The 27,893-nt window shown below is 41.4% G+C and overlaps 1 protein-coding gene across 2 annotated transcripts in view; it reads left to right on the top strand.

Moving 5' to 3' along the window:
• The first annotated feature begins 2,181 nt into the window (after window positions 1-2,181).
• Window positions 2,182-27,893, top strand: part of cacnb3a (calcium channel, voltage-dependent, beta 3a) — an 88,037-nt gene continuing 62,325 nt past the window's right edge. The window contains exons 1-2 of one of the 2 annotated variants that reach the window (XM_034172838.1): window positions 2,182-2,345; window positions 14,842-14,934. In XM_034172838.1, coding sequence (XP_034028729.1) covers window positions 2,265-2,345; window positions 14,842-14,934 — 174 coding nt within the window. In that variant the 5' untranslated portion in view covers window positions 2,182-2,264. The remainder of the gene's footprint in view (window positions 2,346-14,841; window positions 14,935-27,893) is intronic. The other variant, XM_034172837.1, reaches the window with a different exon arrangement.

The raw sequence follows: 27,893 nt of genomic DNA, 5'->3' as shown, positions 1-27,893 counted from the left end.
GGCGGTCATTTTCCAAGATGGTCACCAAAATTACCGACTGAAAAAAACAACTTTTTTTTGCATTGAAATGCTCTTTTCACAATGGATCAGTCAAATCCAAGATAGTGCCTAATTTTACGATGGCTACCAAATCAACTTCTAAATATTTTTTTCTTGAAAAAAAAAAAAGTTATTTCATTGATTTGTGTGATCTTGCCATCAAATTGTAGGTTTTCAGGGATGCCGGGTTAAATTTTTCATGTTCCAACGATATGACACTCTTAGTGGCATAAACTGCCATTTGTCCAGTTACAAAATCATGTTAAAAATTACAAGACAATATATTCAACACTAAACACATTTTAACATACCTACATGCATTAGTTCGTTGAATACTTTCAAAATAGCACACACACACACACACACTCCAATTAAGGGTCACAAGGGGCTGGAGCCTATCCCAGCAGTCACAGGGCGTGAGGTAGGATACACCCTGGAGAGGACTCCAGTGTGTCACAGGGCCACATAAACAAACATATTCACACCCACAATTTAAAGTCTCCAGTCCACCTAACTTGTATGTGGGCGAAAGCTGCAGCACCTGGAGGGACGCAAACATGCAAACTCCACACAGAAAGGCCACAGGTGGGAATCGATCCCATGACCTTATCACTGTCAGGCAACAGTGCTAACCACCAGGCCACTGTGGTGCCCTGCAAAATAGCAAATAAAATAATATATAACTCACTGGAATTTGACATGAGTTTAATTTTAATCTATCAAATTGGAGCATTTCTATGCAAAAACTGATTTTCAGTAGGTCATTTTGGTGGCCATCTTGGAAAATGGAAACCATCTTGAATTTTTCAAGAGGCCAATCGTCTAGATATGCTGAGTAATATCATGTGAAACACCATGTCAGATTTGGTAGTTGTACCACCAAATGCATGATTCTTCTGTTATGTGCTCCACGAGGTCTAAGCTTGTATAATTTTCTGGAATTCCTTTATCCATCATGCACCTCCAAACATTTTCCTCCAGATCACTTTCTGTGAGGATAAGTATTAGCATTTTCTGAAATCAAATATATATGACTCAATACCAAACCCCACAACCCAACCCTAGACTGACCTAAGGTGATGGCTGGATGTATTGAAAATCCTTGGGTACCACTGGAATGACTTTGATGACCTCGATGAGGAGGATGACTTGCTTTCACTCTTTGGACTATGTGGCGTCTTTTATCCATCTCACACAGGTGCCTCGTGTTGAGAAGGCCAGCAACTGGAAAAGACCCAGAGAGCGCCCACGTTTCACCTGGCTGTGGCAGACAGATCCTTCAAGAAGTGGAGATAGCTCGGTTGTCTGCCTGGGTGGTTGCCATCCAGATTCTAAAATGTGGTGGATGCAGCACCAGCACATGATGCCAGACCTGATCTGATCATATTTATCTCACAATTATAGTATGTATAATTGAAAACTATAACTTTTCAGTATATATACTGAAAAGTTTGGAAAATACATTTATAGGCATTTGCACTTGTTTTTAATTTTTTTACTAATGTATGTATTCTGAATTTTTTATTGTGTGTACTGTAACATTATTTTTACATTGTTATCTGTTATTATTTTGCATAACAGGTCTCTCTTGTAAATGAGACATTGAGTATCAAGAGATTTTCCTGTCTAAATAAAGGATTAAATAAAATTATATTGTCATATTTAAGCAAAAGCTTTTCATCATCTTAAAATTGTGAGTTTATATAATTTAATTTAAAACTTTTCTCAAAATGTTTGAAATACTGAGTCATTGTGAGAAATTGTTAATATTAGGAAGGAAATGCAAAAAAAAAAAAAAAAAAAAAGGATCAATCTCTTCCCTCCATTTTTGGGGGGGAATTTGGTACAATGTTCTCATAATTTAGATTTAATAAAAAGGAAATAGAAGGTGATAATAAAGTGGGAGGAATGAGTTACAATTAAAGGGTTTTTTTTTTTAAGAAAGAGAGAAATGGCTTCGAGAGAGAGAGAGAGAAGCTTCTGATGACGCTTCAGTCTTCTCGGTTTATTTCGGCTTCACTGTTTTCGCTGCTTCGTTCTTCGCCGTCAGATCGCACAAACATTCGCGGGTTTTATTTTTATTTTTATTTTTTGGGGGGGGGGGGGTGCACCCGCACCCACCCTCCCTGTGCCACTGTGTCTCGTGCACGGCTGCGTGCGCCTGTCCGTGCACATCCATGTATTTAGTTATTTCTAAGCCGCGTCGCCTCCTGCGCTCTCAATAGATGGTGCAAGTCAAAATGTCCAAATCGCTCGTGGACCCTCTGTCTGCCGTGGACACGCAGTCTCAGTCCCACTATTTCCAGGTAGGATTTTCTGATGTAAAACCCGTCGGTTGTGTGTGCGATCGAGGCAGAAGTGCGCTGATTAATGCGCGTGTCCTGTTACTTGTTGTTGAGGTTTAAAAGGCGTCGCGTTTTTTTTTTTTTTTAGCCCCGCCGTCACAAAACTGCAGATTAATGCAGATCGGGCAAAAAAAAAAAAAAAAATCCAGAATTATTACTGCCGCTTAGTATAAGAGGTATAGATTGGGCCTTTTTTTTTTTGGATCTGCATTGATGCTGTTGCAAAGCATTTGGTGGAAGGTACCATAGAAACCAGGAAGATGGGACTGTTTTTTTTTTTGTTGTTTTTTTTTGAAGTGGTGTTGAAGGTGCAGGGTTCTTATGACTCACCTGTAGCCTGAATCTACAGGGCCTGTCATCACCCACTGCAACAATCTGGACCCAAGGCCCCAGAAAACTGTCAGCTGCAGCACACACAGTACCATGTGCAACAAGACCAATCAGAGATTACTGACAGCCGCCAATCCAGATACCCTCCAAAATTCAGTGGAGTCTTCCATGCCTTAATATCTATCTGTGGTACAAATTTTGTGAGAATCAGCGAATCAGTTTTGACGTAATCCTTCAAAGCATATATAAAGTGAAATCTTTAGCCAGAATCTGGATTCGGATCCAGATCCCCTCCAAAATTTAATGGAGTCTTCCATGGCTTAATATGTGTCCGTGGTGAAAATGTGGTGAGAATCCATGAAGTAGTTTTGACGTAATCCTTCAAAGCCTGTATCAAGTGACTCTTGATCCAGAATCCAGTATCGCCGACCAAACAGTCCCCCTAAAAATCAGTTCCCCCTGATGTCGCAGTTCTTCACTCCAGTCATCATCTATCTCAGTGACAGATATCTGAAGCTTTTGTACAACAATCGTTTCCACATAAATTCAGTATTATTTCATCATAAAAGGTGGCGGAAGCGATCAGAGCGCTGCGGCTGAATGATCTGCTAACTGATGTGTTCACTGAGCGTCGGTCATTTTCAATTTCATCGAGTTCTGCTTAAAACGGCCTCGTTTCTGCTTAAAACTGACTTTAGAATGATTTAAGAGGGTTTACCTTTATCATCTGATGGTTAATGTTCCCATTAATTCATGTGATTGCTTTGGGTGAAGAGACTCCGTCTCCATCTGCAAAAGGCGGACTGAGTTTTAGGGGCGGACCGTTCGATCTGCAACACCACATCAGGATCTGGATCACCTGCAAAATTCAGTGGAGTCTTCCATGCCCTAATATCTATCTGTGGTACAAATTTTGTGAGAATCAGCGAAGTAGTTTCAACATAATCCTTCAAAGCCTATATAATGTAAAATCATGATCCAGAATCTGGATCCAGATCACCTCCAAAATTTAATGGTGTCTTCCATGGCCTAATATGTATCCGTGGTGAAAATTTGGTGAGAATCCGTGTAGTTTTGACGTAATCCTTCTAAGATTATATAAAGTGAAACTTGATCCAGAATCCGGATCCAGATCACCTCCAAAACTTAATGGAGTCTTCCATGGCCTAACATGTATCTGTGTGGAATATTTTGTCAAAATCCATGAAGTAGTTTTGACGTAATCCTTCAAAGCCTATATCAAGTGAATCTTGATCCAGAATCCAGAATCGCCGACCGAACAGTCCCCCTAAAAATCGGTCCCCCTAATGATGCAGTTCACAGATTATCACTTTGTTTCTGCTTCACTCCAGTCATCATCTATCTCAGCGACAGATATCTGAATCTTTTGTACAGCAATCATTTCCACATAAATTCAGTATTATTTCATCATAAAAGGTGGCGGAAGCGATCAGAGCGCTGCAGCTAAATGATCTGCTAGTTGATGTGTTCACTGAGTGTTGGTCATTTCAATTTCATTGAGTTTCTGCTTAAAAAAGACTTTAGAATGATTTAAGAGGGTTTACCTTTATCATCTGATGGTTAATAATCCCATTAATTCATGTGATTGCTTTGGGTGAAGAGACTCCGTCTCCATCTGCAAAAGGCGGACTGATTTTTAGGGGCGGACTGTTCGATCTGCAACACCAGATCAGGATCTGGATCACCTCCAAAATTCAGTGGAGTCTTCCATGGCCTAATATGTATCTGTGGTGAGAATTTGGAAAGAATCCATGAAGTAGTTTTGATGTAATCCTTCAAAGACTGTATAAGTGAAACTTGAATCCAGAATCTGGATCCAGATCCAGATCACCTCCAAAATTTAATGGGTTCTTCCGTGGTCTAATATTTATCTGTGTTGAAAATTTCGTCAAAAGTCCTGTGCAGTAGTTTTGACATAATCCTGCTACAGTAATCCTTCAAAGCCTATATAAAGTGAAACTCAATCCAGAATCCGGATCCGGATCAACTCCAAAATTTAATGGGTTCTTCCATGGCCTAATATCTATCTGTGGTGAAATGTTTGTCAAAATCCGTGCTGTAGTTTTGATGTATTGCAGCTAAAAGACAGACAGATAAACGCTGATGATTTTATTACGTCCTTGGTGGACGTACAAGAAATCCTGAATATCTGCACAAAGATATGGATAAAGCGCTGCTTGGCAAAATGACTTTAATATGAATGCAAAATAAGGGCCATAAGGAAATGGACAGTGACACTTTTGTTTGTAATTTTTGCCTGTTTGCACCATCACAAAGGAGTTGAAATGAAATGACCATTAGCTTCAGTTCAAGGGGTCCAACACAAATATTGCATTTACAGTTTAGGAATTATGCCATTTGTGTACATCGTGCCCTCTATTTCAAACCCCATAAGAAGCGGCGGGGGTACAAATTTTGGGCCCAATGACAGAATGTATTCTAAGGCCCCCTCCAAACCTGGACACTCACATTGCTGGAAGCATACAACTAACTACAAAATCTGTGAAGACAATCTCCTTTTTATTCCCATAAGTAACTGGACAAACTAAACACAAGGATCATTCTTAATATATATCATCACTTTTACAGCCAAGTTTCTTTAGATAAGTCAGGGGAATACATGAGAGTTCCTAATATGTTTTGGACTACATTTGCATCAATGAATATATCACCATCCAAAGTGAAAATGTTGCACTTGGAAGTGACATTCACCTTATCTCGGCAGTGACATTTATGTCTCTGAGTCCTCGAACTTATGAAGTCATGAGGTTGCTGGACAGGTGGTTGGCAATGCAGATACTTTTGCATTAGAACAAAGGTCCAAGTCTTTAGGATCCTGGTGCTACCTGTCTTGCACTATGGTTGTGATACTTAGAAGCTAACTAGTCACCTAAGTTGATGAATGTTGGGTACTACGTGTCTTCAGAAGATCCTTGGGTACCGTTGGAATGACTTTGTATAATTAAGAGGGAGCATCAGCTTCGATATTTTAGCCATGTGGCTGTGTTTTTCTGTGTATGATCCAGTGTTGAGGACCCCTGTGGCTGGACTAGGCCAAAGGGACACCAGTGTTTTACCTTTCTGCGGCAGATAAATGGTTATTTTAGAGATGTGGAGATGGACTGACTGTCTACCTGGATGGCAGCCACCCAGACAGACAACTACTCATATAACATTGTATACAGCAACAAGAAACGTGGCCACCGTGCCACCAGTTAGGCAGGGCCAAAATAAACGAGAAGTATACTTTATGCAAATGCTGAGCAATGCAACACAGTGACTGCCAGTCCAAGTAACAGCAGCGTGATGTACATTGGTTGCTCGCTTGAACAAACAAATCCAAGATGGCAGAATCTGCTCCGAGACAGCTGTGTATATCTGTCTGGCGTATTTTTTTACTCTTATATTTTGTAAACGTTAGCAAGAAATAAACACTTCTAAATCCAACTAGAGACATTCTTCACGAAATGCCCCATGTGCAGTATTATTTTCCATGCGGAGTGCAGTAATATGTACTTGTATGGGGTGGGTATTTGGTTGAACCTTATGTGTTTGATGTAAACTGGGATATACAATGAAAAATTGGAGATTGGCATAATATTTATTTAGAGGATGTGACAAACAGTGAGCATAAAAAGTCGGTCACGGTCGGCAGCCTTCAAAACAAATACAACCACTGGTGACCTTGAAACGGAGGTTAAGGTCACCAGCCTTTGAACCCATGTGAAGTACTCCAAGTATGACGGTTCTACGAGCAAAAGGTGCCGAGCTACGTTGTGGCAAAGGATTTGACAATTGTGACCATTGGTGACCTTGAAAAGTAGGTCAAGGTCAATGGCCTTCAAACCCATGCGAAGTACTCCTCCAAGGCATGTACCTACCAAATATGAAGTTTCTGCGAGCAATAGGTGTGAAGCTACATTGCGGCGAAGGATTTGACAGTTGTGACCACTGGTGACCTTGAAAAGTAGGTCAAGGTCACCGGCCTTTGAACCCATGCAAAGTACTCCTCCAAGGCATGTACCCACCAAATATGAAGTTTTTATGAGCAATAGGTGCAAAGCTACGTTGCGGTGAACGAATTGCGGCTGGAAAGACGGACCTCTTGTGTGTGTGTGTGTGTGTGTGTGTGTGTGTGTGTGTGTGTGTGTGTGTGTGTGTGTGTGTGTGTGTGTGTCACACACACACACATTATTCAGATCCTATATTGTCTTATATAAAATTTGTAAATGTTCAATAAAGCCCCTCTATCAGTCAGTCATAAGCAATATTTGTGTTTTAATGGCGTTTGTAGGAGGGCATGCATGTGCGCATACATGTGTGTGTGAGTGTATACACACACACAGATATATATATATATATATACACTTTGTACTGAGACACAAATTAAACAACTACAAATTATAACAAAGACAATGCTCATATGACCAAGGGTATTTTAGCATTGCATTATATTTGTAACTCCTTTGAAGTGGGCGGTCCCATTCGGGGTCATTCATTCACACATGGAGTCATTTTACAAAATAATTATAAAGAAGCATTTGTCTGGTGAGTAAAACATGCAGTCTTGCTTGTTAAGACTGTTATAAGATTCCTAATGTTGTTTAGGGTTGTGGAAATCAGTGGCTTGGGTACCTTTCTTGGCGAGGAAAGGTTTACGGCCCTTGACTACATGCACAAGGCTGTAATGTTTGTGGAATCAATGGATACCCTGACTCAGGGATGTTCATGGATAAAAATGCCAATAGGCCAAAGGTCCACTCATCATAAAAACATTGGGCCTTTTCCAGCATTGTGTGGGCCAACAATGTGTGCGTGGCTAGTCTCATTGTTGTTAATAATGAATGATCACAATATTTATGTATGTTATTGTTTTAACGATACATTTTCTGTTTTTAGGCACATGCGTGTGCTGCACAGCTTCTATCTGAATATGAAGAAATTTAAAGAAATATACATGTACATCATACTGAATTAGCATAATAGAATTATATTCCCTTTTCTCATACACAGACTGTTAATTGTGACTATCATTTTGTGTATTATGTTGAGATGTGATGAAATCATTTATAATACCTTTTCAGTGTTGTATAAAGTACCGGAAAATCACACTTAAGTAAAAGTACAGATACCCATTTTAAAAAAATGACTTTGGTAGAAGTTCAAGTCACTGATTGAAATGCTACTCAAGTAAAAGTCTTAAAGTATCTAGTATTTATTGTACTTAAGTATGACAAGTAATGTACAACTAAATGTACTCAAGTATTGAAAGTAAAGTACAATTAAATGTTAATAATCAAAAATGGACTGATTTTTTTTATATTACAAAGTTTATCTAGGGTTGTAAATGACTGGTAGTATTAAATACTGAAAATTGTGCACATCACACAAAAACACTTCAGAAACAAGGTTTCAAAACCTAAACGAGAGTAGGCTACTCACTAGGTGTTCACAGGAAACAGTTATTTATTTCAATATTTATTATTTATTTTCATTGTTGCATGGTTTTATCTTTTCTGTTGTGTTTTGTTTCATTAGGTTCTTTTTGTCTCTTTCTCTAAAATTGTATTGTAATATTATTAGTCTATTATTATTGACTATTATTGTCTATTATGTAGATTATTATTGTTTTTGATATTATTATTAATATATGAATAAAAATAAATAAAAAAAATTACAATTTGACTCTTTTATGATGACGAACACTGAGCCATTAATTATACAGAAAACAAATCAACACAAACGTGCTGATGCGAACAGCTTAATGCTGGCTAAAATACATCTATCAACTGTTTCAGAAGACCACAACAGGTCGGTTTAACATAAAAATTTTAAATATTACTCACAGACATATGCTCCAGGGTTTTAGCGGGGAAAAATTAGGATACAGCGAAATAAAATCCAGGAATCGTAGATCGAAGCACTGCTTCGATCTGCGAACCATGGCTTCGATTGGTTCAAGGTTCAAAGTAAAGCCGCGCTGTAGAAAAGTTGATTACAGACCCGCTGCAGGTCTGTAATCAATGTAGAGAAATTATAATTTTCCTGACAACTTTATGTTAAAAGTGTGAGTGCGTGCGTACGTGATTTTATTTAGTAAGTTCAGTGTAAGTAAATTAAGTCCCTATGGCTGCTCCTTTGTTTTGCAGTGGGGGTCTCCACAGCAAAACCAAGGTGGATCTGCATGTTGAGTTGGCACAAGTTTTACGCTGGATGCCCTTCCTGACGTAACTCCACATTACATGGAGAAATGTGGCAGGGTGGGATTCGAACCGGGAACCTTCTGCACTAAAACCAAATGCATTAACCACATGGCCACCACCCCCAGTAAGTTCAGTGTAAGTACATAATATAATTGTAAATACATTAAAAATACATGGATGACACAGGAAAGTGAAAACATTTATTTCCATTGTGGTCCATTTAAAAATCAAATGACAAAATAAAAGTTAAAATAAAATACTAATAATAATAATAATACAGTGTGTATATGATAACAAGAACCTAAACAATTAAGACATTAAGACAGTAAAATACCATTAAAAAAATTCCGTATTAACAGGAAATAATCGGTTGAGTTCTTCCTCTCAAAACTGTTGAGGTCTAAGGTTCTAAAAACATTATGGACTCACACGCCATTCCAACTCATTACAGAAACTTGCCACAATTTACTGCCACCCTTGAAAAATGTCTCCTACCTATTTTATAAACACCACCCAATCTACAGCCCGTGGATCCCCACAGACAACAGTACAGTACAACCCCAATTTCAGTGAAGTTGGGACGTTGTGTGAAATGTAAATAAAAATAGAATACAATGGTTTGCAAATCCTCTTCAACCTATATTCAATTGAATACACCACGAAGACAAGATATTTAATGTTCAAACTGATAACCTTTATTGTTTTGTGCAAATATTTGCTTATTTTGAAATGGATGCCTGCAACACGTTTCAAAAAAGCTGGGACAGTGGTATGTTTACCACTGTGTTACATCACCTTTCCTTCTAACAACACTCAACAAGCATTTTCCCCTCCTGAGGTGCCTCAAGGTTCGCCAGAAGCACCTTGGTGCCGACCAAAAGTCCCAGGCATCCATTTCAAAATGAGCAAATTTTTCAATTTCAGTTTTCAACTTATTTTCATTTATATAGCACCAAATCACAACAGAGTTGCCTCAAAGCGCTTCACACAGGTAAGGTCTAACCTTACCAACCCCCAGAGCAACAGTGATAAGGAAAAACTCCCTCTGAGGAAGAAACCTCAAGCAGACCAGACTCAAAGGGGTGACCCTGTGCTTGGGCGATGCTACAAACATAAATTACAGAACAATTCACAGAACAATTCACGGACAAATATACAAGAAATGCTATTGGCGCACAGGACAGGAGGATCGCCAACACGAATACAACTCCCATCTCTGGATCGAGCTGCACCTTAAACAGGGATAAAAAACAGAATCAGGCATCAGAAAGACAAAAAATACTGTATAATTTGCCAGCATTAAACAACAAGAAAAACAGAGAAATACTAAGGTGATTGCCGGCCACTAGCCCTAAACTTCACTAAAAGACCCAGAATTTAGGTAAAGTTGAGGCTGCAGCCCGCTCCAATTACTAATAAATTAATTAAAAGAGTAAAAAGCGTAAAACAAAACTGTACCAGTATGCTAGCCATATGAAAGGGAAAATATGTGCGTCTTAAGTCTGGACTTGAAAATCTCCACAGAATCTGACTGTTTTATTGACACCGGGAGATCATTCCACAGAACAGGGACATGATAAGAGAAAGCTCTGTGACCCGCAGACCTCTTATTCACCTTAGGGACACAAAGTAGTCCTGCACCCTGAGAACGTAAAGCCCGGGCCGGTACGTAAGGTTTAATTAGGTTAGCTAGGTAGGGAGGTGCCAGTCCATGAATAATTTTATAGGTTAGTAGCAGAACCTTAAAATCTGATCTCACTGGGACAGGAAGCCAATGAAGGGATGCCAAAATGGGTGTAATGTGGTCGAACTTTCTGCTTTGTGTCAAAAGTCTGGCTGCAGCATTTTGAACCAATTGGAGACCCCTAATGCTGGACTGCGGTAAACCAGAAAATAGAACATTGCAGTAGTCCAATCTATAAGAAAAAAATGCATGGATCAGGGTCTCAGCATCAGCCATAGACAGGATGGGACAAATCTTCCCTATATTTCGCAGGTGGAAGAAAGCAGTCCTAGTAATATTTCTAATGTGTGCAATATGTGCCCAAGGGGTTTGTTTATTTATTCATTTCGAGCAGGTTAATACAAAAGAAAATAATATATATATCCAGTACATATGCAATTAATTTATCATTTAGCTCGAAAAGGAGTGGGAAGAAGAAAACTTATTAAATCCCAATCCCATATATAAAGGGAGAAAAGCAGGGGGCCTAAGACAGACCCCTGTGGAACCCCAAATTTCATGTCACTAAGATTAGAGGTATTGTTACTGTACAAAACACAGTGAGAACGGCTGGCCATGCAAGGCCACTCCCAGTAATCCCAAAATGATTTTCCAGCCTATCAAGTAGAATATGATGATCCACGGTATCAAATGCAGCAAATATTTGCACAAAAACCATAAAGTTTATTAGTTTGGACATTAAATATCTTGTCTTTGTAGATCATTGTATTCTGTTTTTATTTACATTTTACACAATGTCCCAACTTCATTGGAATTGGGGTTTATATATATATGTGTGTGTGTGTGTTTCACATCGATGTGTGTGCACATTTTCACACTTTGTGGGCTGTAACAAAATTATCATGCAGATGACAACGTACAACGACAATGGGACATGAATTTGTATCTTGTGGGCTGTATCCGGTCCCCAGGCTGCCAATTTTAGATCATTACTCTCTACAACTATAACATATGTCGATCACAAGTCAGCGGCTTCAAATACCTTTTGTTTGTCAGGACAACAGTGTTAAATACAAAAATATACATTTGATAAAGGTAGAAAATGAAGAAACCAGCAAACCTTCGCATTTATTACTAAATAGCAATGGACTAATTTTTTTGTCAGTCACCCTGGGGTTGGGGCTTGCGCGTGAGCGCCGGGTGGTCAGGACTTAGCCCATGGGGCCCGGCCGGGCTCAGCCCGAAAGAGCGACGTGGGCCCGCCCTCCTGTGGGTTCACCACCTACAGAGGGGGCCATGGGGGTCGGGTGCAGAGAGGATTGGGTGGCGGGTGAGGGCGGGTGGCCTGGCGGCCGGGTCCATGCTCACAGCCCCTGGCTGTTGGGACGTGGAATATCACCTCGCTAGGGGGTAAGGAGCCTGAGCTTGTGCGGGAGGTGGAGAGATACCGACTAGAGATAGTCGGGCTCACCTCCACGCACATCTTGGTCTCTGGTACCCAACTCCTGGAAAGGGGCTGGATGCTTCATTTTTCTGGCGTTGCCCACGGGGAGAGGCGGAGAGCTGGGGTCGCATTGCTTATTGCTCCCCAGCTCAGTCGCCATGTGTTGGAGTTCACTCCGGTGAACGAGAGGGTCGCGTCCCTACACCTTCGGGTCGGGGACAGGTCTCTCACCGTTGTCTCGGCCTACGGGCCGAGCGGCAGTGCAGAGTACCCGACCTTCCTGGAGTCCCTGGGAGGGGTACTAGATAGCGCTCCGACTGGGGACTCCAATGTTCTCCTGGGGGATTTCAATGCCCACGTGGGCGGCGGCAGTGAGACCTGGAGGGGGGTGATCGGGAAGCACGGCCTCCCCGATCTGAACCCGAGTGGTGTTCAGTTGTTGGACTTCTGTGCTAGTCACAGTTTGTCCATCACGAACACCATGTTTGAGCACAAGGTGTCCATAAGTGCACGTGGCACCAGGACACCCTGAGCCGGAGGTCGATGATCGACTTTGTAGTCGTATCATCTGACCTTCGGCCACGTGTCTCGGACACTCGAGTGAAGAGAGAGGCAGAGCTGTCGACTGATCACCACCTGGTGGTGAGTTGGATCCGCTGGGAGGGGAGGAAGCCGGTCAGACCTGGCAGGCCCAAACGTATCGTGTGGGTCTGCTGGGAACGACTGGCGGAACCCTCTGTCAGCAAGGTCAGATGGAGGTTGGAGACATGGAGTCCGAGTGGACCATGTTCTCCACCTCCATTGTCGATGCAGCCGCTCATAGCTGTGGTCGCAAGGTCTCTGGTGTCTGTCGCGGCGGCAATCCCCGAACCCGGTGGTGGACACCGGAAGTAAGGGATGCCGTCAAGCTGAAGAAGGAGTCCTACTTATCTTTGTTGGTAGGTGGGACCCCAGAGGCAGCTGACAGGTACCGGCAGGCCAAGCATGCCGCAGCCCGTGCGGTCGCAGAGGGAAAAACTCAGGTCTGGGAGGAGTTCGGGGAGGCTATGGAGGAGGACTATCGGTCGGCCTTGAAGAGATTCTGGCAAACCGTCCGACGCCTCATGAGGCGGAAGCAGCTCTCCACCAGCACTGTTTACGGTGCGGGTGGGGAGCGGTTGACCCTGACTGGGGATATTGTCGGGCGTTCGAAGGAGTACTTCGAGGATCTCCTCAATCCCATCATCACGTCTTCCGAAGAGGAAGCAGAGACTGGGGACTCAGAGGCGGACTCATCCTTTACCCAGGCCGAAGTCACTGAGGTGGTTAGAAAGCTCCTCGGTAGCAAGGCTCCTGGGGTGGATGAAATCAATCCTGAGTACCTTAAGTTTCTGGATGTTGTGGGACAGTCTTGGCTGACACGCCTCTGCAACATCGCGTGGCGATCGAGGACAGTGCCTCTGGATTGGCAGACCGGGGTGGTGGTCCCTCTGTTTAAGAAGGGGGACCGGAGGGTGTGTTCCAACTATAGGGGGATCACACTCCTCAGTCTCCCCGGTAAGGTCTATTCCAGAGTACTGGAGAGAAGAATTCGACCGATGGTCGAACCTCGGATTCAGGAGGAGCAGTGTGGTTTTCGTCCTGGTCGCGGCACACTGGACCAGCTCTACACGCTCCATCGGGTGCTCGAGGGTTCATGGGAGTTTGCCAAACCAGTCCACATGTGTTTTGTGGATCTGGAGAAGGCGTTCGACCGTGTCCCTCGGGGCACCCTGTGGGGAGTGCTCCGGGAGTACGGGGTCCGGGGTCCTTTGCTAAGGGCTATTCGGTCCCTGTACGACCGCAGCAGGAGCTTGGTTCGCATTGCCGGTAGTAAGTCAAACCTGTTTCCAGTGCACGTTGGCCTCCGCCAGGGCTGCCCTTTGTCACCAGTTCTGTTCATTATTTTTATGGACAGAATTTCTAGGTGCAGCCAGGGTGTAGAGGGGGTCTGGTTTGGGAACCACAGAATCTCATCTCTGCTGTTTGCGGACGATGTGGTTCTGTTGGCTTCGTCAAATCAGGACCTTCAGCGTGCACTGGGGCGGTTTGCAGCCGAGTGTGAAGCATCCGGGATGAAAATCAGCACCTCCAAATCCGAGGCCATGGTTCTTGACTGGAAAAAGGTGCTTTGCCCTCTTCAGGTCGGTGGAGTGTCCTTGCCTCAAGTGGAGGAGTTTAAGTATCTCGGGGTCTTGTTCACGAGTGAGGGACGGATGGAGCGTGAGATCGATCTACATTCCAGTCCTCACCTATGGTCAAGAGATTTGGCTCATGACCGAAAGAACGAGATCGTGAGTACAAGCGGCCAAGATAAGTTTCCTCCGCAGGGTGGCTGGGCGCTCCCTTAGAGATAGGGTGAGGAGCTCGGTCACTCGGGAGGAGCTCGGAGTCGAGCCGCTGCTCCTCCACGTCGAAAAGAGTCAGTTGCCATGGGTCAGGCATCTTTTCTGGATGCCCCCTGGACGCCTCGCTGGAGAGGTGTTCCGGGCACGTCCCATTGGGAGGAGGCCTCAGGGAAGACCCAGGACACGCTGGAGGGACTACATCTCTTGGCTGGCTTGGGAACGCCTTGGGGTTCCCCCAGAAGAGCTGGGGGAGGTGTGTGTGGATCGGGAGGTCTGGGCGGCTTTGCTTGAGCTGCTGCCCCCGCGACCCGACTCCGGATAAAGCGGAAGAAAATGGATGGATGGATGGAGTTATTCGATTCACTGTTGTGATCCTGAATATCTGCTGTATGTTTATTTTTCATTACAGCTGCCCAGAAAGTTGCCGAAAAGGAAAAGCCGCTTCAAACGTTCGGATGGCAGCACGTCCTCAGACACAACATCCAGCTTCATCAAACGCCAGGTAAAAATGAAGCAGTCTCTCCTTTCTCCTGCTTCCTTCTTCATGTGTTGCACTGCTGCACCACAGCATCCTGCAGGACGTCACACACTGCACGGTTTAATGTGGCAATGTTCATTAAAATTCCCACACAGCCTAGATTTATTAATTAATGTTTCCAGGTCAAGCGTGTGCGTGAGACTCTGATGGGGTTTTTGCGTTATTTAAGACAATCTGTCCAACTGATGGAAGGGAGGGTTTGTTTTTTGTTTTGTATTTTTTGCTTATGTGCCATTGCTGCCTGGCTGTTGTTGAATGTGTCTGCTGTTTGTGAATAATCACGTCATATGTATTTTACATGACCACATGTGTGTGTTTTTTTCTGTTGTTGCTCTTTTGCTTTTTTCCATTCTTTTTTTTTTTTTGATGTGTCTCATTGTGCAGGAGCGCTAGTTGAAGTTGGCTCAAATCCTATGGAACATAGAGTGGAAAAATGTGTGAGATGCTCAGAAACAGCAGTTTTCACTTTACACTTTTCACTTTATTTTGGAATACACTGTGTTAATCTTAAAACAGTGAGTTTGTGTGGGATTTAAATTACTTCTATAAGATTGGCAATTAATGTGTTTGACTTATGTGTGCAGCAGAGCAACAGGAGAAATGGACAGAGCCATCTTTGTTAATTTTAAAAACAATATAAAGAGCTTTTCCAAGCACTGCAGATGCTGTAAAATCAACATTGTTAATGTTAAATTAATGATATTTGGCGTTTTTCACGGGAATTATTAAAAAAGTATTTCCAGCCTGCCACTGATGTTTACAAAAGTACCATGACAGAATAATCAGTCAGGGGGCATCAGGAACTGTGATTCATCAGGATAAATTATGGTGCACCGGGAAAGTATTCACAGCGCCTTACTTTTTCCACATTTTGTTATTTTACAGCCTAATTCCAAAATGGATGAATTTTTTTTTTCCTCAAAATTCTACACACAATATCTCATAATGACAATGTTAAAAAGTTTTTTTGAGATTTCTGAGATAATAAGAAATCACTGATCATCCTTGAGATGTTTCTACAGCTTAACTGGAGTCCACTTGGGGTAAATCCAGTTGACTGGACATGATTTGGAAAGGCACACACGTGTCTATATACAAGGTCCCACAGTCAGAGCACAAACCAAGCATGAAGTCAAAGGAATCATCTGTAGACCTCCAAGACAGGATTGTTTCGAGGCACAAATCTGGGGAAGGGTACAGAAACATTTTTGCTGCTTTGAAGGTCACAATGAGCACAGTGTCCTTCGTCATCTGTAAAGGAAAAAAGTTCGGATCCACCAGTACTCGAGCTGGCCGCGCGTCTAAACTGAGTGATCGGTGGAGAAGGGCCTTAGTCAGGGAGGTGACCAAGAACCCGATGGTCACTCTGTCAGAGCTCCAGCATTCCTCTGTGGAGAGAGGAGAACCTTCCAGAAGGAGAACCATCTCTGCAGCAATCCACCAATTAGGCCTGTATGGTACAGTGGCCAGATGGAAGCCAGTCCTAAGTAAAAGCTACATGACAGCCTGCCTGGAGTTTGCCAAAAGGTACCTGAAGGACTCTCAGACCACGAGAAACAAAATTCTCTGGTCTGATGAGACAAAGATTGAACTCTTTGGTGTGAGTGAAGCATGGTGGTGGCAGGATCATGATGTGGGGATGTTTTTCAGTGGCAGGAACTGGGAGACTACTCAGGATTGAGGGAAAGATGAATGAAGCAATGTACAGAGACATCCTGGATGAAAACCTGCTCCAGAGCGCTCTTGACCTCAGACTGGGCGACGGTTCATCTGGGGAGACATAAAAACATACCAAATGATCAAAACCAATGCTGTTGATTAAAACCAACCCTCTCACCCCACTGTACTGTACTTGTTTCCAAGTATTATTTATCAATAGTCATAAATCTTTTGTGATTAAATACCTGAATTAGCAAAATCAGCAACTATGTTGAAGAGCCTACTGTTTATACATGTAATTGACTGTATTAAAAAAAGACCTCTCCCATTGAAGACATTAGATCAGAATTATTTTCCTTCATACACATCTTCATATGGTATGCTACCATTGTGTGAATTTTAACTGAAATCCAGTCACTGGTTTGGTAGGAGTAGTGCTTATTAGTCAGTATCATATGATAAATCAATTACAAAAGCCCAATTATGTCTCCTTGAAGATGTCAGATTAGAATTATTTTTCCTTCATGAATGTTTTCTTATAGTATGAATGTTACCATTGTGCAATGTTTCGTTGAATTCCACCAATCAGTTTCAGAGGAGTTGTGCTAATAAGGCCCATAGAAGGTCGGACAAGTCGATTCCTCTATACACCATCCCCCCTCCCCACCACCACCATACACACAAATACAGGATTTGTCATCATTTTTGTTTGCGCCGGGGGGGTGTAATGCGATAAATAAGTACTTGTTGTTAATTTTATCGCACTTATAAAGCACTTTTTATTAGTGTTAATTTTGTCACCCATTTTTCAATTTAGTCTTAGTCTTGTGTCAAAGTTCATTCTTAGTCTTAGTCACATTTAGTCATTCACATATCATTTGTGTTAGTCATGTTTTAGACTGAAAGTCTACATATTTTAGTCGAGTTTTAGTCAAACGAGAACTCAAGCTATTAGTCGAGTTTCAGTCAAAACATTTTCGTCTTTTTCTGTTTATTTCAGAGATAATTTTTGTTTAGTCATTCCAGTTGACTTGTGTTCCACAGCTGAAATATTGATTAAATATCTGAAATAACAAACATCTTGAATGAATTGAATTGAATGAATGAATCTTCAATGCAGCTTTGCTAAAAGTGTCTTGTTTGTTGATTCAATACACATTTACAAATGATGCACTTGTTCTGATGTTTTATATTCATTAGAAACACCAACAAAATAAAATAAAATAAAAACTGGTGTTAAATAATATGACTCTTACAGCCAAGCAGATTCAGAGGGATATAAATGTAAAATGTGACTTTGCCCCGTTATCCCCTACAATACTCGTGCCCGGATCGCTGAGACTGTGACGCTGGGATAAGTTCTCCCTGACAGAATGGAAGACGTCTCATTTTGGGGAAAAACAGCTTTGGCTGGTATGCTGTCTGTTTTACAACGTTTGGAAAGAGGTGTCATTTGATTTAAAATGGCAATTCGCTTTGAAGTTATTGATTGTTGAATGATCCGTCTTTCCACCATTACTCAGCAGAGAACCGCAGCAAATCCCACAACACACACAGACACGGAGCGGATGATATTATCTTTATTATTACTATTATTATTTTCATGAGGGACACTAACTTTAGTTTATGAACCAGAGAAGCGATAGATATTAATGTTCCAGTCCACGGCAGAGAAGCACGTCGTTGGCTGCCCCACAAAATGACGAACAAATAAAAACTGTCAGTGTGAAGCAGTGGATTATTCTCGCAGAAAAAGAGTCCCATTTAGAGTCTTTAATTAGCAGAAAAGGTGAGTCACGACTGACATCTTTAATTGAGGATGCAGCACTTCTAATCAGAACCAGCGGGTCCACACACTCAAAAAACTGATGCATTGAATGAACTTAATTCGGTTATGTGCAGGATTTCCATCTAATAAATATATGTAGCCCCAGCTTAAATAAAGTACATCCATGCAAGATAATTTAATATAATTTAGTTGGTACTACATATATTTATTATATGGAAATCCTGCACATAATTAAACTGAGTTCATCCAATGAGTCGTTTGTTTGTGTGCAATCAATGTAGAGAAATGACTATTTTCCCCTTACACAGCCTCAAAAACAACGTATCGGCCCAACTGCAGTGTAATTTTTTATTATAATAGTGTAATGGACCATTACGCTGTTATAATGCTAGTGAGAACCCTGTATCGTAGCCATAATATGTTAAACTAAAACTATCAGTGGGCGCAGCAAGAGGATACGTAACGTAGCCTATAGTACAGTAGAAGAACTGCTGGCATAAACACATGGATATTGCATTTCTTCTTGTGCAGTAGATGAAAACAAGGAGGGAGTTCTTGTTTATTTTCTTATTTCTTGCAAAACATTTTCATCTTGTTTTTATTCTGCAACAATAACGCACATTTACACAGTTTTAGTCAATGTTTTTAGAACATTGGTGCCGTCTTGTCATCGTCTTGTCTTAGTCATGGGAAAAAGGGTTGTTGACAAACATATTTTGCCTCGTTTTGTCTGACGAAATTAATACTACTTTTTATATATGGTCCCCTAATTTTTAGTAAGAGATAAGACACCAGGGCCTGCTTTAATAAAGGAATCTAGTCTTTCAGTCTACAAAACCTTCGTAGTAGACTACATTATCCGTCTATTCACCGTTTCACATCGATGGTTAAATTTGTAGATTAGCCGTCTTACTTTAGTCGACAGTTTTCAGGGGCATAATGGCCTCATGCATGCTGTTGTCAAGAGATGACTCCAATGCGCAACAGTTTTGTTTACTTCCAGGTTGGTTGTAGTCATATACTATATAGCCTTTATTTCTTTAAGTGGCTTTATTAACATTTACGGACCCATACGAACAGCAGAATGACATGCTGAAGTCCAAGACAAATTTTCCCTTGAGACAATAAGGTGTATCGTATCGTATCGTACTTAGCTCTTACTCTAGCAGTTTCACTCTTCAGTTTCTTCTTCTACACTTCTGTCAAGCCTTTTTGTGCACACAACATTGCTCAGCGTAACAGCAACGCCCGGTGGCTCGTGTGAGAACTGTCACAAACACATCATGACAGTCGTCTGCTGCTGTCACGGCTAAAAGTGGAGGAAGCGCTCCTATTGTAGGAAAATGAGCGACATAGGGCTGCTCTTGAGTGTTCCATCAAGTGGTGGTACATGGTTGCTGCCATTTTTTGAGGTAAGACACTGAAGTTTTATCAACTAAAATAAGATTAGCCTCCACTATATCAGGCTAAAAACTTTAGTCAGGTAACATGAAACTTTGACCAGTTAACGCTCAGCTGAGGCTCATGTGTCATGCATCAATCAATCAATCAATCAATCAATTTTTTTATATAGCGCCAAATCACAACAAACAGTTGCCCCAAGGCGCTTTATATTGCAAGGCAAGGCCATACAATAATTATGTAAAACCCCAACGGTCAAAACGACCCCCTGTGAGCAAGCACTTGGCTACAGTGGGAAGGAAAAACTCCCTTTTAACAGGAAGAAACCTCCAGCAGAACCAGGCTCAGGGAGGGGCAGTCTTCTGCTGGGACTGGTTGGGGCTGAGGGAGAGAACCAGGAAAAAGACATGCTGTGGAGGGGAGCAGAGATCGATCACTAATGATTAAATGCAGAGTGGTGCATACAGAGCAAAAAGAGAAAGAAACAGTGCATCATGGGAACCCCCCAGCAGTCTACGTCTATAGCAGCATAACTAAGGGATGGTTCAGGGTCACCTGATCCAGCCCTAACTATAAGCTTTAGCAAAAAGGAAAGTTTTAAGCCTAATCTTAAAAGTAGAGAGGGTGTCTGTCTCCCTGATCTGAATTGGGAGCTGGTTCCACAGGAGAGGAGCCTGAAAGCTGAAGGCTCTGCCTCCCATTCTACTCTTACAAACCCTAGGAACTACAAGTAAGCCTGCAGTCTGAGAGCGAAGCGCTCTATTGGGGTGATATGGTACTACGAGGTCCCTAAGATAAGATGGGACCTGATTATTCAAAACCTTATAAGTAAGAAGAAGAATTTTAAATTCTATTCTAGAATTAACAGGAAGCCAATGAAGAGAGGCCAATATGGGTGAGATATGTTCTCTCCTTCTAGTCCCCGTCAGTACTCTAGTTGCAGCATTTTGAATTAACTGAAGGCTTTTTAGGGAACTTTTAGGACAACCTGATAATAATGAATTACAATAGTCCAGCCTAGAGGAAATAAATGCATGAATTAGTTTTTCAGCATCACTCTGAGACAAGACCTTTCTGATTTTATAGATATTGCGTAAATGCAAAAAAGCAGTCCTACATATTTGTTTAATATGCGCTTTGAATGACATATCCTGATCAAAAATGACTCCAAGATTTCTCACAGTATTACTAGAGGTCAGGGTAATGCCATCCAGAGTAAGGATCTGGTTAGACACCATGTTTTTAAGATTTGTGGGGCCAAGTACAATAACTTCAGTTTTATCTGAGTTTAAAAGCAGGAAATTAGAGGTCATCCATGTCTTTATGTCTGTAAGACAATCCTGCAGTTTAGCTAATTGGTGTGTGTCCTCTGGCTTCATGGATAGATAAAGCTGGGTATCATCTGCGTAACAATGAAAATTTAAGCAATACCGTCTAATAATACTGCCTAAGGGAAGCATGTATAAAGTGAATAAAATTGGTCCTAGCACAGAACCTTGTGGAACTCCATAATTAACTTTAGTCTGTGAAGAAGATTCCCCATTTACATGAACAAATTGTAATCTATTAGACAAATATGATTCAAACCACCGCAGCGCAGTGCCTTTAATACCTATGGCATGCTCTAATCTCTGTAATAAAATTTTATGGTCAACTGTATCAAAAGCAGCACTGAGGTCTAACAGAACAAGCACAGAGATGAGTCCACTGTCCGAGGCCATAAGAAGATCATTTGTAACCTTCACTAATGCTGTTTCTGTACTATGATGAATTCTTAAACCTGACTGAAACTCTTCAAATAGACCATTCCTCTGCAGATGATCATTTAACTGTTTTACAACTACCCTTTCAAGAATTTTTGAGAGAAAAGGAAGGTTGGAGATTGGCCTATAATTAGCTAAGATAGCTGGGTCAAGTGATGGCTTTTTAAGTAATGGTTTAATTACTGCCACCTTAAAAGCCTGTGGTACATAGCCAACTAACAAAGATAGATTGATCATATTTAAGATCGAAGCATTAATTAATGGTAGGGCTTCCTTGAGCAGCCTGGTAGGAATGGGGTCTAATAGACATGTTGATGGTTTGGAGGAAGTGACTAATGAAAATAACTCAGACAGAACAATCGGCGAGAGAGAGTCTAACCAAATACCGGCATCACTGAAAGCAGCCAAAGATAACGATATTTCTTTGGGATGGTTATGAGTAATTTTTTCTCTAATAGTTAAAATTTTGTTAGCAAAGAAAGTCATGGAGTCATTACTAGTTAAAGTTAATGGAATACTCAGCTCAATAGAGTTCTGACTCTTTGTCAGCCTGGCTACAGTGCTGAAAAGAAACCTGGGGTTGTTCTTATTTTCTTCAATTAGTGATGAGTAGAAAGATGTCCTAGCTTTACGGAGGGCTTTTTTATAGAGCAACAGACTCTTTTTCCAGGCTAAGTGAAGATCTTCTAAATTAGTGAGACGCCATTTCCTCTCCAACTTACGGGTTATCTGCTTTAAGCTACGAGTTTGTGAGTTATACCACGGAGTCAGGCACTTCTGATTTAAAGCTCTCTTTTTTAGAGGAGCTACAGCATCCAAAGTTGTCTTCAATGAGGATGTAAAACTATTGACGAGATACTCTGTCTCACTTACAGAGTTTAGGTAGCTACTCTGCACTGTGTTGGTATATGGCATTAGAGAACATAAAGAAGGAATCATATCCTTAAACCTAGTTACAGCGCTTTCTGAAAGACTTCTAGTGTAATGAAACTTATTCCCCACTGCTGGGTAGTCCATCAGAGTAAATGTAAATGTTATTAAGAAATGATCAGACAGAAGGGAGTTTTCAGGGAATACTGTTAAGTCTTCTATTTCCATACCATAAGTCAGAACAAGATCTAAGATATGACAAAGTGAAGAACCTTGGGGTAATTTTTGATCCTACGTTGTCCTTTGACCTGCACATTAGAAATATTACGAGGACTGCTTTCTTCCACCTGCGAAATATAGCGAAGATTCATCCCATCCTGTCTATGGCTGATGCTGAGGCCCTGATCCATGCGTTTACAGTGACGAAAATAAGTATTTGAACACCCTACGGTTTTGCAAGTTCTCCCACTTACAAATCATGGAGGGGTCTGAAATTTTTATCTTAGGTACATGTCCACTGTGAGAGACAAAGAGAAAAAAAAATCCGGAAATCACAATGTATGATTTTTTTTTTATAATTTCTTTGTATGTTACTGCTGCAAATAAGTATTTGAACACCTACCAACCAGCAAGATTTCTGGCTCACACAGACCTGTTAATTTTTCTTTAAGAAGCCCTCTTATTCTGCACTCTTTACCTGTATTAATTGCACCTGTTTCAACTTGTTACCTGTATAAAAGACACCTGTTCACACACATAATCAATCACACTCCAACCTGTCCACCATAGCCAAGACCAAAGAGCTGTCTAAGGACACCAGGGACAAAACTGCAGACCTGCACAAGGCTGGGATGGACTACAGGACAACAGGCAAGCAGCTTGGTAGAAGACAACAACTATTATGATTATTAGAAAGTGGAAGAAACACAAGATGACTGTCAATCTCCCTCGGTCTGGGATTCCATGCAAGATCTCACTTTGTGGGGTAAGGATGATTCTGAGAAAGCTCAGAACTACACAGGAGGACCTGGTCAATGACCTGAAGAGAGCTGGGACCACAGTCACAAAGATTACATTAGTAACACATGATGCTGTCATGGTTTAAAATCCTGCAGGGCAGCAAGGTCCCCCTGCTCAAGCCAGCACATGTCCAGGCCCGTTTGAAGTTCACCAGTGACCATCTGGATGATCCAGAGGAGGCATGGGAGAAGGTCATGTGGTCAGATGAGACCAGAATAGAGCTTTTTGGAATCAACTCCACTTACCATGTTTAGAGGATGAGAACAACCCCAAGAAAACCATCCCAACCGTGAAGCATGGGGGTGGAAACATCATACTCTGGGGGTGCTCTTCTGCAAAGGGGACAGAACGACTGCACCGTATTGAAGGGAGGATGGATGGGTTCATGTATTGCGAGATTTTGGCAAACAACCTCCTTCCCTCAGTAAGAGCATTGAAGATGGGTCGTGGCTGGGTCTTCCAGCATGACAGTGACCCCAAACACACAGCCAGGGCAACTAAAGAGGGGCTCCGTAAGAAGCATTTCAAGGTCCTGGAGTGGCCTGGCCAGTCTCCAGACCTGAACTCAATAGAAAATCTTTGGAGGGAGCTGAAACTCCAAACCTGAAAGATCTAGCGAAGATCTGTATGGAGGAGTGGACCAAAATCCCTGCTGCAGTGTGTGAAAACCTGGTGAAAAACTACAGAAAATGTTTGACCTCTGTAATTGCAAACAAAGGCTACTGTACCAAATATTAACATTGATTTTCACAGGTGTTCAAATAGTTATTTGCAGCAGTAACATACAAATAAATCATTAAAAAAAAAAAATCATACATTGTGATTTCTGGATTTTTTTTTTTTTTTTTAGATTATGTCTCTCACAGTGGACATGTACCTAAAATGAAAATTTCACACCCCTCCATGTTGTCTAAGTGGGAGAACTTGCAAAACCGCAGGGTGTTCAAATACTTGTGTTCCTCACTGTATCTCTTCTAGATTGGACTACTGCAATGTTTTATTGTCTGGTTTACCGCAGTCCAGCATTAGGGCTCTCCAACTGGTTCAAAATGCTGCAGCCAGACTTTTGACTTCCTGTCTCTGTGAGATCAGATTTTAAGGTTCTGCTACTAGTCTATAAAATTATTCATGGACTGGCACCTCCCTACCTACCTGACCTAATTAAACCTTATGTACCGGCCCAGGCTTTATGTTCTCAGGGTGCAGGACTACTTTGTGTCCCTTGGGTGAATAAGAAGTCTGCAGGTCACAGAGCTTTCTCTTATCGTGCACCTGTTCTGTGGAATGATCTCCCTGCATCAATAAAACAGTCAGATTCTGTGGAGACTTTCAAGTCCAGACTTAAGACGCACTTATTTTCCCTTTTGTATGGCTAACATACTGGTATAGTTTTGTTTTACGCTTTTTAAATCAAATCAAATCAATTTTATTTATATAGCACCAAATCACAACAACAGTTGCCCCAAGGTGCTTTATATTGCAAGGCAAAAGCCATACAATAATTATAGAAAAACCCCAATGGTCAAAACAACCCCCTATGAGCAAGCACTTGGCAACAGTGGGAAGGAAAAACTCCCTTTTAACAGGAAGAAACCTCCAGCAGAACCAGACTCAGGGAGGGGCAGTCTTCTGCTGGGACTGGTTGGGGCTGAGGGGAGAGAATCAGGAAAAAGACATGCTGTGGAAGGCAGCAGAGATCAGTCACTAATGACTAAATGCAGAGTGGTGCATACAGAGCAAAAAGAGAAAGAAACACTCAGTGCATCATGGGAACCCCCCAGCAGTCTAAGTCTATAGCAGCATAACTAAGGGATGGTTCAGGGTCACTTGATCCAGCCCTAACTATAAGCTTTAGCAAAAAGGAAAGTTTTAAGCCTAATCTTAAAAGTAGAGAGGGTGTCTGTCTCCTTGATCCGAATTTGGAGCTGGTTCCACAGGAGAGGAGCCTGAAAGCTGAAGGCTCTGCCTCCCATTCTACTCTTAAAAACCCTAGGAACTACAAGTAAGCCTGCAGTCTGAGATCGAAGCGCTCTATTGGGGTGATATGGTACTAAGAGGTCCCTAAGATAAGATGGGACCTGATTATTCAAAACCTTATAAGTAAGAAGAAGAATTTTAAATTCTATTCTAGAATTAACAGGAAGCCAATGAAGAGAGGCCAATATGGGTGAAATATGCTCTCTCCTTCTAGTCCCCGTCAGCACTCTAGCTGCAGCATTTTGAATTAACTGAAGGCTTTTCAGGGAACTTTTAGGACAACCTGATAATAATGAATTACAGTAGTTCAGCCTAGAGGAAATAAATGCATGAATTAGTTTTTCAGCATCACTCTGAGACAAGACCTTTCTAATTTTAGAGATATTGCGCAAATGTAAAAAAGCAGTCCTACATATTTGCTTTATATGCGCATTGAAGGACATATCCTGATCAAAAATGACTCCAAGATTTCTCACAGTATTACTAGAGGTCAGGGTAATGCCATCCAGAGTAAGGATCTGGTTAGACACCATGTTTCTAAGATTTGTGGGGCCAAGTACAATAACTTCAGTTTTATCTGAATTTAAAAGCAGGAAATTAGAGGTCATCCATGTCTTTATGTCTGTAAGACATTCCTGCAGTTTAACTAATTGGTGTGTGTCCTCTGGCTTCATGGATAGATAAAGTTGGGTATCATCTGCGTAAGAATGAAAATTTAAGCAATGCTTTCTAATAATACTGCCTAAGGGAAGCATGTATAAAGTGAATAAAATTGGTCCTAGCACAGAACCTTGTGGAACTCCATAATTAACCTTAGTCTGTGAAGAAGACTCCCCATTTACATGAACAAATTGTAATCTATTGGATAAATATGATTCAAACCACCGCAGCGCAGTGCTTTTAATACCTATGGCATGCTCTAATCTCTGTAATAAAATTTTATGGTCAACAGTATCAAAAGCAGCACTGAGGTCTAACAGAACAAGCACAGAGATGAGTCCACTGTCTGAGGCCATAAGAAGATCATTTGTAACCTTCACTAATGCTGTTTCTGTACTATGATGAATTCTGAAACCTGACTGAAACTCTTCAAATAGACCATTCCTCTGCAGATGATCAGTTAGCTGTTTTACAACTACCCTTTCAAGAATTTTTGAGAGAAAAGGAAGGTTGGAGATTGGCCTATAATTAGCTAAGATAGCTGGCTCAAGTGATGGCTTTTTAAGTAATGGTTTAATTACTGCCACCTTAAAAGCCTGTGGTACATAGCCAACTAATAAAGATAGATTGATCATATTTAAGATCGAAGCATTAATTAATGGTAGGGCTTCCTTGAGCAGCCTGGTAGGAATGGGGTCTAATAGACATGTTGATGGTTTGGAGGAAGTGCCTAATGAAAATAACTCAGACAGAACAATCGGCGAGAGAGAGCCTAACCAAATACCGGCATCACTGAAAGCAGCCAAAGATAACGATATTTCTTTGGGATGGTTATGAGTAATTTTTTCCTCTAATAGTTAAAATTTTATTAGCAAAGAAAGTCATGAAGTCATTACTAGTTAAAGTTAAAGGAATACTCGGCTCAATAGAGCTCTGACTCTTTGTCAGCCTGGCTACAGTGCTGAAAAGAAACCTGGGGTTGTTCTTAATTTCTTCAATTAGTGATGAGTAGTAAGATGTCCTAGCTTTACGGAGGGCTTTTTTTTATAGAGCAACAGACTTTTTCCAGGCTAAGTGAAGATCTTCTAAATTAGTAAGACGCCATTTCCTCTCCAGCTTACGGGTTATCTGCTTTAAGCTGCAAGTTTGTGAGTTATACCACGGAGTCAGGCCCTTCTGATTTAAGGCTCTCTTTTTCAGAGGCGCTACAGCATCCAAAGTTGTGCTCAATGAGGATGTAAAACTATTGATGAGATAATCTATCTCAATCTTTTTACTTTTTTAATTCATTTTATTAGGAAACGGAGAGTGCCGCAGCCTCAACTTTACCTAAATTCTGGGTGTTTTAGTGAAGCTTAGGGCTAGTGGCCGGCGATCACCTTAGTATTTCTTCTGTTTTTCTTGTTGTTTAATGTTGGCAAATACAGTATACAGTATTTCTTGTCTTTCTGATGCCGGATTTTGATTTTTTTTCTTTCTGTTTAACCTCTTAAACACTAGAGTCCCCAAATTTGGGGACTTGCCCTGTTTTGGAACATTTGAACACTCATAACTAACCAATGCTGACACCAACATACACTTATTATACATCAAAATGTCAAGCGAAGTCTCCTCTACAAATGTATCCACTTCAATCACATATCAACTAACCACAGCTGAAACGCCAATCAAATAAATACATAAATTGGAATTCATTTTTTGGGAAAAAACCTAATTTACTCCTACCAAGTATTATTTACTTTCAATTTTTTTTGCATCCACAACATCCCCTAGGACCTGTCTTT

The sequence above is a fragment of the Thalassophryne amazonica genome, chromosome 6 (assembly GCF_902500255.1).
Source record: "Thalassophryne amazonica chromosome 6, fThaAma1.1, whole genome shotgun sequence".
Classification (NCBI taxonomy): domain Eukaryota; kingdom Metazoa; phylum Chordata; class Actinopteri; order Batrachoidiformes; family Batrachoididae; genus Thalassophryne; species Thalassophryne amazonica.
Note: the sequence above shows the minus strand (reverse complement) of the source record. Positions and strands in the feature narration are given on the sequence as shown.